The sequence below is a fragment of the Chaetodon auriga genome, chromosome 12 (genome assembly GCF_051107435.1).
Source record: "Chaetodon auriga isolate fChaAug3 chromosome 12, fChaAug3.hap1, whole genome shotgun sequence".
Taxonomy (NCBI): domain Eukaryota; kingdom Metazoa; phylum Chordata; class Actinopteri; order Chaetodontiformes; family Chaetodontidae; genus Chaetodon; species Chaetodon auriga.
The window spans coordinates 1,681,792-1,692,727 of record NC_135085.1 but is presented as its reverse complement, the minus strand read 5'-3'; the positions used below and the strand labels follow the sequence as shown (position 1 = coordinate 1,692,727).

The window sequence follows — 10,936 nt, the reverse complement described above, 5'->3', positions numbered from 1 at the left end:
TTACAACTTCCGCAAACAAAACCGGAAAACTCCATCTTATTGCGATGCTATGACCAGCTTGACATGTGTACTGCTTATAAATCTTCTTAGACAGTGATTTTGTGAGTTTGAGCTGTGTGCGTTAAGTAAATGGCGAGTAATCTCTGTAAATATAAATATACTGGACCCGCGGCTAGCAGCAGAGCTAACTCATCGGCGCATCCTTCACCTGCTCAGCCGGATCAATCAACTCCCCTTCCCCCGGAGGAAGAGATGGATGCTGTGGCCTTAAAAGCGGAGGTTCTCGCCTCTCTGAGAGCAGACATTGCTTCAGTCATCAGGTCAGAGCTGAAAAGTGTTCTTTCCGACGAGCTTAATACTATCAGAAACGAGTTAAGAGAACTCGGATCTACCATCCACTCTGATATGGACTGTGTGAGGGCCACAGTTGCCAGTGTGGAGGAAGGCTTAATAACATGGTCGGATGAAGTCACTGCGTTACAAACAACTGTCGCCGAGCTAAAAACGGAGGTTGCAGAACTGAGAGAGAGGAATGAGGACATCGAAGGGAGACTGCGGCGGTGCAACATTCGTATCATGGGCATCACAGAGGAACCAGGTTCGAGCTCCACTGCTTCCGTTTCCAAACTGCTGAAAGAAGCTCTGCACTTGGAGAAAGACATCCTAGTGGACCGCTCGCACAGAGGCCTCACACCGAGGAAGCCAAACGGTAAACCCCGGGTCATCATTGCTAAACTACATTATTATCAGGACTGCATAGACGTGCTACGCTGTGCTCGAGAGCAGGGACCACTGCGCTATAGAGGGCAAACCGATCGCTATTTTTCCAAGATTTGCTAAAGCCCATGCTGCGTTCAATGATGTCAGGAACCTGCTCCGTGGCAGAAGTGATGTCTGCTATGGAATACTGTTTCCTGCCCGTCTCCGCATCTCATACGACAGGGACACCAAAGAGTTTCGGGACCCGGAGAAGGCGATGGCCTATGTGAGGAGCACTGTTGTGTCAGCTGAATCTACAGGATAATATTAATCGGACTCGTGCTTGCACCTTGAGAGGCATCTTTTTCTTCTTTCTCTCTCTCGCTCTCTCTCTTCTTTTTTATTGTCTCTCTCCTCTTGTGTGCCTCGTTGGGCACGAACTGGTGAGAATTTGGAGCGATAGACGTACGCGGTTCATATATTATGTTTACAATGATGTTCATAATATGCACTGTCTTTAATCTCAGTTTGTCACAATTGGTGGGCTCCTCAACATCCTATATAACCCCTGCACATTAGACACTCCAGAGATTGTAGTGTCACTAGATGCTGAAAAAGCATTTGATCGAGACGAATGGCATTATCTTTTTTTACACTCTTAAAAAATTTGGCTTTGGTCCAAAATTTTTGTCCTGGGTTAAGATTCTTTATTCATCCCCAATGGCTGCAGTGCGCACGAACAATAATATTTCTGCTTTCTTCAACCTACAAAGGGGCACTAGACAAGGATGTCTGTTGTCACCACTCTTATTTGCAGTTGCTATAGAACCATTAGCACTTGCTATAAGACAGGACAACAACATTAAGGGAATTATTCATGGTGGTCAAGAGTGCAAAATTTCCCTTTATGCTGATGATGTACTGGTTAGTGACCCCCTGGGCGGCTTCCCTCACATATTGAACACTTTGGATACTTTTGGGAGAATCTCTGGTTATAAAATAAATCTTCAAAAAAGCAAATTGATGCCAATCAGCCCAGCTGCAAGAAGTATCTCATTTAGCTCCACACCTTTCAGGGTTAATGTTAAAAAGTTTAAATACTTGGGCATCTGGATAACCCCTAACTATAAGGACCTTTACAAATATAATTTTTTGCCCCTCATAGATCGTTTGAAACAAGACATCTAAGTTTGGGATTTGCTCCCCCTCTCTTTAAGTGATAGGGTTAATCCTATTAAGATGAATTTCCTGCCTAGACTCCTCTACTTGTTCCAAAACATCCCGATTTACTTAACAAAATTTTTCTTTCAGTCTATTGACAATATTATTTCGACCTTTATTTGGAACAAGAACCCCCCCGAATTCGAAGATCCATACTACAGAGACCCCGTTTCCAGGGTGGCTTAGCACTCCCACATTTTTTAAACTACTACTGGTCACCAAACATTAGAGCTTTGATTTACTGGATGAAAGATGAGAACTCTCCTGACATTCCCTTGTGGTTAACCTTGGAGAGGGTAACTTGTGATTCCACCTCCTTGCCAGCTCTCCTGTGCTGTGAACTTCCATTCCCAAAGACAATCTCTCATTATACTTGCAATCCTGTTGTGATACATTCTATCAAAATTTGGATACAGGTCAGGAGGTCATTCAGGATCCATAACCTCTGTCTTTTGGCCCCAATTGTGAAGAATCATACATTTCCCCCCTCAATCCTTGACGGGGCTTTTTACGTTTGGGCTAAGGAAGGGGTTTCCAAACTAAAGGACTTGATAAATTTGTTTCCTTTGAACAACTCGTGAATAGATTTGGTATTCCTAGATCTCATTTTTATAGATATCTACTACAGCTGCGTAGTTTTGTGGCTTCCCATTGTAAATGTTTTCCTTCCCGACCCCGAGTCCCTCCTAGACTTTATGCTTAAACTTAAATCTAACACAAAACAGATTATAGGCAGAGTTTACAAACTTCTCAGTTCATATGATTCAGCACCTTTGGAACAACTAAAAACTAAGTGGGAAGAAGATCTAAAGGAGCAAATCTCAGATGCAACTTGGCAGAAAGTCGTCCACAGGATCTACAACTCATCAATCTGCCAGCGGCATACTGCAATTCAGTTTAAGATTGTTCATAGATTGCATTGATCAAAGGTCAGATTATCCAAGATCAGATCAGATGTGGACCCTGTTTGCGACAGATGTAAACGAGATCCTGCAGACCTGTTCCATATGTTTTGGACTTGTCCTAAACTGCTCATTTTCTGGCACTCCATTTTTGAAGCCTTTTCCAAGATGTTGAAAGTTCCACTCAATCCATCTCCACTGATTGCTCTATTTGGGGTTCTACCACAGAATACAAACATTAATAATAAACGGCATGGCAACATGCTGGCCTTCTGCATGCTTCTAGCCAGGTGACTTATTTTGTTAAGGTGGAAGGACCCCCACCCCCCTGTTTATTCACATTGGGTTAAGGAGGTTATGACATATCTCAAACTTGAAAAAATAAGATACTCTATTCAAGGCTCAATCAAGAAGTTCTATGCTACCTGGCAGGAAAAACTTTTACTCAGCTTGGGGAGTGACTTAAGGGCGGGTTCAGATCCACTCAGGCAGTTCTGTTAATCTAGACCTGTGTGTATCTGTTTTTGTTTGTTTGTTTCTTGTTTTCTATAAACCAGCTTATCATTTGGCTGTATTTTTTTGTTTAATTGTTTTTGTAACGTGAAAAAAAAAACAAATAAACAGACCTTGAACGAAAAAAAAAAGAAATTCCGAAATATGTTGTTTATATCCTGTGGGTCTTGATGAATCTTTCCTGTGGAGTCCAAGGTGGCTGGGATGATCGACTTCTCTTTCTTGTGTTAGAGTAGATTTGCTAGATACTTACTGTTTATTTTAATGCTGTATTGCAAACCATTATATTTCAGTTGCTGAATTTGGAATTGTGTTTTTTTTTCTGTATGATGTCATCAAGTCGTGTTCTGAGTGCTTTTAATTCCTTTTGTTTTGGTTCACTGGGATGGTGGGGTGGGATATTTCATTCGTTAAGTGTTTGATTTTTTGTTCCAATGTGTTTTCAAATTGTTGTTGCTGTTTTTTCTTGTTTGAAGAGTATGAAATTATTTTCCCTCTGATTACGGCCTTCCCAGTTTCCCATAGCAGTGAAGGTGGGGTGTCTGGAGAGTCGTTCATCTCCAGAAAGAATGCCCATTCTCGCCTTATAAGGGTTGTAAAGTTGGGGTCTTCTAACAGTGAGGTATTGAAGCACCATGTGGTTGAAGTTTTGGTATATGTTTGAGTATTTATTTATTTTAGTATTATTATTTTTGACAGAGAGACAGGGGCATGATCACTAATTACAATTGAGTGGATTGTGTTATCTGATATCTTGGGTATTAGTGAGTTACTGACGATAAATCGATCAATTCTAGATGAACATTGGTGAACTGTTGAAAAATCTGAATATTCTCTTAGAGATGGGTTGCTCATTCTCCAACTTTCGCTAAGTCCATAGTCCTCCATATATTGTTTTATTGTGTCAGTGGAATGCCAGTTTCTTGAGTTGCCAGAGGTGCTTGAGCGGTCAACTGTGGGATTAATGACAGTATTGAAGTCTCCTGCTATAATGAGGTTGTTTGAATTTGATAATATGGAGAAAAGACTGTGGAAGAAAGATGGATTGTCATTGATAGGGCCATAAATGTTTGCCGGTGTAAATGTTGTATGGTTGAAAGTTGCATTGATTATGATGAATCTTCCGTCTGGGTCTGTGATAGATTGGTTCAGTGAGAACTGAATATCTTTGTTTATTAGGATTGAGACACCTCTTTGTTTGCTGTTATACGTTGAAGAGCATATTTTGTCAAATTGTTTGAATTTAAGGTGCTGTATTTCTGCGTCTGTTAGATGTGTTTCTTGTTGGAAGCAAATGTCAGCCTTTAATTTTATCAGATGATTCATTACTTTAAGTCTTTTGGATTGGTTGCGGAAGCCACGTATATTCCGTGACGTCAATTCAAGTGGTTGCATGTGTGTATGGCAGGTATGACAGAGTTGTGGGCTGGTATGTATATTTGGGTTAAGGGACATATGAAGTGGTAAAAAGAGAGGGAGAGAGAGGAAGGAAAGAGAGGGATAAAGGGGTTCAGTTGAGGTGATATGGCATGTGTGTTTTTGTTCATCAGTGTTGAGTGGATGTGTGTTGTATCTTGCATAACATGTTTTCCATCATTTTTGCTTGAGGTTGAGCTAAAAGGTAATAGTGGTGTCAAAAATGAGTATAAAACGAACCAGCAGACACTGAACAAGGGGATTTTACACACATTGACGAAGACGGACATAAAGAAAAGACATAAACAAGCAATATGTAAAGAATGGTACATGTCTTATCAAAGACTGATAGGAGGGAGAGAGAGAGAGAGAGAGAGAGAGAGAGAGAACAGCTAAACAAGAAGGAAAGAAAAAACAAAACAAAGAAAAAAAAACGAGAGAGCAAGTAGAGAGTGTGAGCTCAGTAGAATGTAGGGCTTGCTAAAAAAAAAAAACTAAAAAAAACTATCTTCTCATTACAGAAGCAATTCCTATACTCATGCATGTGTCCTAAGAAATCGTTACTAGAAATGCATTTAAAAGGTACAGAAGACTGCTTGTATACTAAATTAGAATGCAATAACAATGGCTGTTTTTTTGTCACTACCTAGGTAGCTTGCTATCATGGACAAGAAAAACTGGGCATTCAATTTTAGCTTGGATGAGTTTGAGGCATTGATGGTGTTAGTGGAAGAGAGAAAACCCCACCTTTCTGGGATGTTTTCTTCCCAATTATCAGCCCAGTATGAAAATTTGATGCAGAAAGAGGTTGTGGAGGTTGTAGTATCACAGCAGTATGCAGAGTTTTGAGTAGTAGACAGCAGGACTTTAGAGATATGTACATGTCACTAATATGTAAAGACAAACAGGTTTTTTTTGTTATGGTTTAACACAAATCAGCTCTGCAGAATCACCTCATACATCACTGATTTCTTCAAGGATCAAATAGGTCTAGTGTTCTACCCCCTGATGCGTCCCCCAGCTGAAGAAACAACCAGCCTATCAGAGTCTTGTAAGCCAGACTAAGAATGGAGACATAGCCAGCTAAATCCATAAGAGAACTGCAACAGGTGAATGGTGCAAACATGGCTTCAAGCAAAGCAGCTGCCAAGGTTGTTTTAAGTTAACTCACAGATAACTAGATTCTGACTGGTTAGGACAACAACAACAAAAAAAAAAAAAAAAAATTACACCTATCTTAAACAGAAACTGGCTAGCATGACCATGATGTCAAACTGGATAAATGAGGGTGTATTAAAAATGGCAGTCTGACCACCTGACTGCCAAATTTTTCCACAAAAAAAAAAAAAAAACTGTTAAATTGTATACATACAGGCTTACATCAATGGCATTCATGATATGATTACAATGAGAAAACACACACCTGCCAATCCATTGACTCCTATAAGTCCAGCAGAACTGGCAATGCTGACAAGATGACCATGATTGTTGGCGATCATGGCTGGAAGGAAGGCCTTGTAGGTCTGAGTGGAGAGAAGTAGAAAGCAATTAAACCATGAACCAAAATAAAGAAGGCTAAACAGGAAGGAATTTGATTGTACAGTTTAGAGGACAAATGGCAACCACTTCAAGAACAACATAAACTGTACATTGCTTGCATAAATCATCTTGATCATTTTGACGAAAAAAGAAAAGAACAAATAAAGTTCATGTCAAAATTCAAAGCCCATTTAGTCACAATTTAGATTGTGAAATGCAGTTAATTTTTTTTCCTCTCAATTTTGATTGATTGATCAATATCAGTCAATTAGATAATCAAATAATTATTCAAGTGAAGCACTCTGGCCTCCACACACATAATTTTTCTCAGCAAATTAAGAGAAAAGCTTAATCAGAAGACAACTGAAGCAAAGAAAATGTTGAATTTAACACTATAATATTGCCTCTTCCGTCTATACATCTAAATGTTTTCTCAGATAAGCCTCCATAAGAAACCATATGGATCCACAACACAAAAAAAACATGAAAAAAACTGCTGACAGTGCGCAGTGATTATCTAGCTGACAGCTCTGCATGTCTGACGTGTCTGACTGACCCAGAAGTGAGCCATAGTGTTGACCTCCACTGTCTTCTCAATCAGGGAATCTGGACAATCCATGAACTTCTTTCCTGTCACGATCCCAGCATTGTTCACCAGAATGCTGATATCACCAACTTCTCGCTTCACCTGCAAAGAGCCAAGGAAAATGTCTGTTATGCATGATGTAATCCCATTTTGTTTAAGATATCCCCAAATGCAGACAATGCTCCCAAATATGCAGATTTAAAATGTTACTGTTACTGCTACTGAAGATCACTTAAAATTTTGGTGATACTGAGCTGGTGATACCCTGAATAAATTTAAGATTCTAGGAATTAGGTTGGGTTAAGAAACGCCTTCATAGAATAATGTGAATTCCTGAATATTAAATCTGCATTTGCAATTTTCTGCTGTGGGCCCAGTAATATCTGTTCTTAAGGTGTACTGACGTACAATATGACACTTTCTCTCCTACTCTGCTCTATCCTGGACTGTTACTGTGCATACCCATTATCTCCACTTCTCACAGCGGTATGTTTTAGGTTGTTTTCCAGTTTCATTCTCTCATGGTGACAATTAGGTACTGTACTGTCACCAATCAGCAGCACATGGTCTTTAGCAGATGAAATCGCAGATGTGGTGACGCACTGTGCTGTTTAATATTCCTGTCTTGTAAGCCTAATACAAGATAATAACCCATACATTTGTTGGTGTAACGAAAACTAATCTTTTATGACAGAATGATTTTATTTTTTATATTGCATTTTGCACAACTTAGATGCTGCCATTTTAAGATGCCCGCTCACATATATATTGTATGTGTTGTGACAGTCCTGGGCCATTAACAATAACAGTGTTCGTGTTAGGGATCTAACAATATGTCGAATCTCATGATATCCTGATAGAAATATGACTTGACACCGTCGTATTTTATTTTGTGAAAGAAGGGAAGCAGAGGCAGAACACACAAATTTTATATGAATAAAAAAATGCTGTAAACACTAAATTATTTATAAAGGGCATTTTTTCAAGTTATTTTTCTTTTTTTTAATATTGCAATGGATATCATATCATATCATAATATCAAGGTATTACCGTACTGTGAGTTTTTGATGTTGTTACATCCCTAGTTGGTATCCATATGTTGGGTTTAGAACCTGCTCTCTGTATTTACCTGTGTGCTGTCATTATAGTTCCCGCCCACATTTAGTGTATTAGGCAAATGAAATGTCTGTTTACACAATAGTCATCCCTGCCATGCCTTAAAGGCAGACAAGCATACGCACGCACTCACACACGCACACACAGAGTGGGGAATGTGACTTAAAATTTAAATCTCTTTTTTTTTTTCTTTTTTTTACGGTTACAAAAATAAAAAGGGACACTACACTCAAAACATGACCTCTTTTCACTACATTAGCAATGTAAGAGAACATACCTTCAGACAGAAAAAAAATAAATAACTGACGTGTTTATTGGCTTCATATAGGAATGAAAGTGAGGTAAAGGCCTACGTGTGTTTTGGAAGGCGTAAGCTGCCCCATAATGAGGGTAAATTAGTATATGTAAGGTGATTCATTCTCAAGGTTAGACAAGAGGTGTGATTAGGCATCTCAACAGCATTTGTTTGGCAGAAAAACCAAAGTATACAAGTATCACAGTCAAAGTATCAAGGAGCAAATCTCAAGTACATTTATATATGGCAGCAACAGCCCCATACTGATGCAGCACACAGCAGAGGGGGCTTTCTTGTACCAACAAGGTTCACACAGGTTCTCTTGGCTGTCCCTAAATATTAAATACAACAACACTGCTCTAATGGATGGGTTTACAATAGATGCTATTACCCACATTAGCTGCGGAACATGCTAACGCCAAATTCAACAGGTTGACCAGCAAAACAATTAGTAAAGCAACATAAAATGTCAAAACCTACAGTTTCTAAGTTTGAAGTCAGTAATGATGCATCCTTGAGCTTCAGTTTTGAAGCAAATCCTGAATTATATTGGCCAACAAAGCAGATTGAAGTAAAATAATTAGCTCACATATACAGCCTATAGCCTCAGATATGAATTTTCTTAAGTTGATGTTCCAAGCAGACGGCATCAAGTTTTATTATTGGTAGGACTTAACTGTAATCAAAACATTATCCTAACGGTGGTACCATGGTACACCTAAAAATCACACACTTTGTATTGGGCTGGGTAGTGCTGTTCATGCATGATGTTTTCCAGGCTCTGAGTTACATACAAAAACACATAAACACTCAGTTGCCTGTTTGGTTGTACAGTTTTTTTTGTTTCGTTATTTTGTTTTGTTTTTTGTGCTATACCAAGAGGTGTTCCTAATACTTAGTCTATATGAACTGATATAAATGGTATGGAAAAAGTATTAATAAGCAATATAATCTATTCAATGAAAACAATTGGCCAAACAAAAAAGAAATAACCCAGCAATATGTTTATGTTGGTAGGTCAAACCATGCTGAATAATTACAGCACTCCCAATGTTGGCAAGTAAGGATCAGTAAGGATTGGAGAGGTATTTTATTGCGTGAATGTGCAGCTCATTCAATACTGGTATCAATGATTCATTTGCTGTATAATAAGTTGGAAGCGGCACTTGTACTTAGCCAAATTACAAGAGGGTCGGTATATTACCATGACCCATATCACAGATGAGTATTAGCGCTTATGTCAGCGATGAAGTTGCAGTAAATATCAGTAGAGAAATACCAAAGATATGTTTCACATCATTTAGAAACATGGCTCCATTACAGAGATTGTCCAACAGTGAGCACTGACAAGTCGCTTTTTCACTGTAATAAGTCCTGCTCACTATCGCAAGTCAAGCATGGTATTTGGTCAAAAAGTATAGTAGTGAATAGTGTAGTGGGCATACTGTGTATCTGGTTTTCAACGAACCTTACCTGGTCAGCCACTCCATAAACCTCGTTCTTGTTGCTGCAGTCACACAGATAGTAGTGGACTCTGCTTGCTCCGCTCTGTTTAGCCAGCCTGGCTGTTTCCTTCACCCCCTCCTGGTTGATATCCCACAACACCAGCACAGTTCCAAGAGCAGCAAACTCCTGAGCCATTAGACGACCGATGCCACTACCTGCCCCAGTTATCAGCACTATCTCACCAGCTATGTTCTTCTTCTTCCTGGGTACAAAGATGTGGATGGCAGATTCCACATTAAACCAGATGGACAGCAGGAGGACTTGGATTGTTTCCAGGAAGAAATTCATAATGGATCTAGGAGGGAAAAGAGAGTGGACACATTAGAGAGAAACATCATGGGACAGCAGGGTGACCTCAACAAAATTGAAAAATCTGCATAATGCCAATGTACATTGACCCTGAGGGTCAAAACACAACATTTCAGAAAATCACGTCCTGTCTGTGAATGGACAGAACCCAAGTCAGTTCAGAGTATATTCAATGGATGCATTAAAGTCAGATGGTGCTACATTAGATTAGCCTGAGGGATGTTCTAAACGCTGCTGTGATTGGTTGTTTCATTGTCAGCCAATGGATAACGCTTGGGCATGTGTTAGCAGAGCACCTTATTTAGCATGGCACCTTATTCAGCATGTAACCTTCATCTCATGTCACCGTATTTTGAGAAATGTTGTGATTTGTGAAACCTTGCTGTTTTGACCGTCAGTGCCACTATAATCTTTACTTTTTCTTCTCTTAATCAGTAATTTTGAGCTATTTTTGTGATATAATGATCTTCATTTTCACAGGGTTTTCTTTCTAACAGTGTTTTATAGCAGAGTTAGGCAGCTTCTCTAAAATAAAGACCAACTGCTGAAATCATAAACATTAAAGACCATGGAAAAAAAAGAGGAATATTTACTGTTAGAAAAATACTCGAGATTTGAAATAAACTAATATAAAAAACTCTATAATATTGAACAATAACTTTCAGGGAGATGATGTGAGTGTGAAAAATTAGATTAGGTTGCCATCTTCCAACTTAATTGGTCAAAAGATGCATGTTTTTGTTGGATAAACAATTAATTATCAAAATTGCTGGCAACATATTTTCAATTAATTGACTAATCTATGCATCAGCTAATCATTTCACGGTATTTAAC

At 39.0% G+C, this 10,936-nt stretch overlaps 1 protein-coding gene across 2 annotated transcripts in view; it reads right to left on the bottom strand.

Moving 5' to 3' along the window:
• The window catches only part of LOC143329821 (epidermal retinol dehydrogenase 2-like), a 118,781-nt gene that overhangs the window by 106,890 nt on the left and 955 nt on the right, over nucleotides 1–10,936 (bottom strand). For both annotated transcript variants that reach the window (XR_013077897.1, XM_076745919.1), the window contains exons 2-4: nucleotides 9,761–10,088; nucleotides 6,847–6,978; nucleotides 6,175–6,274 (exon numbers count right to left, since the gene is read on the bottom strand). Coding sequence is in view for 1 of the 2 variants with exons in the window: in XM_076745919.1 (XP_076602034.1) it covers nucleotides 6,175–6,274; nucleotides 6,847–6,978; nucleotides 9,761–10,081 (553 nt within the window). In the remaining variant the exon portion in view is untranslated. The remainder of the gene's footprint in view (nucleotides 1–6,174; nucleotides 6,275–6,846; nucleotides 6,979–9,760; nucleotides 10,089–10,936) is intronic.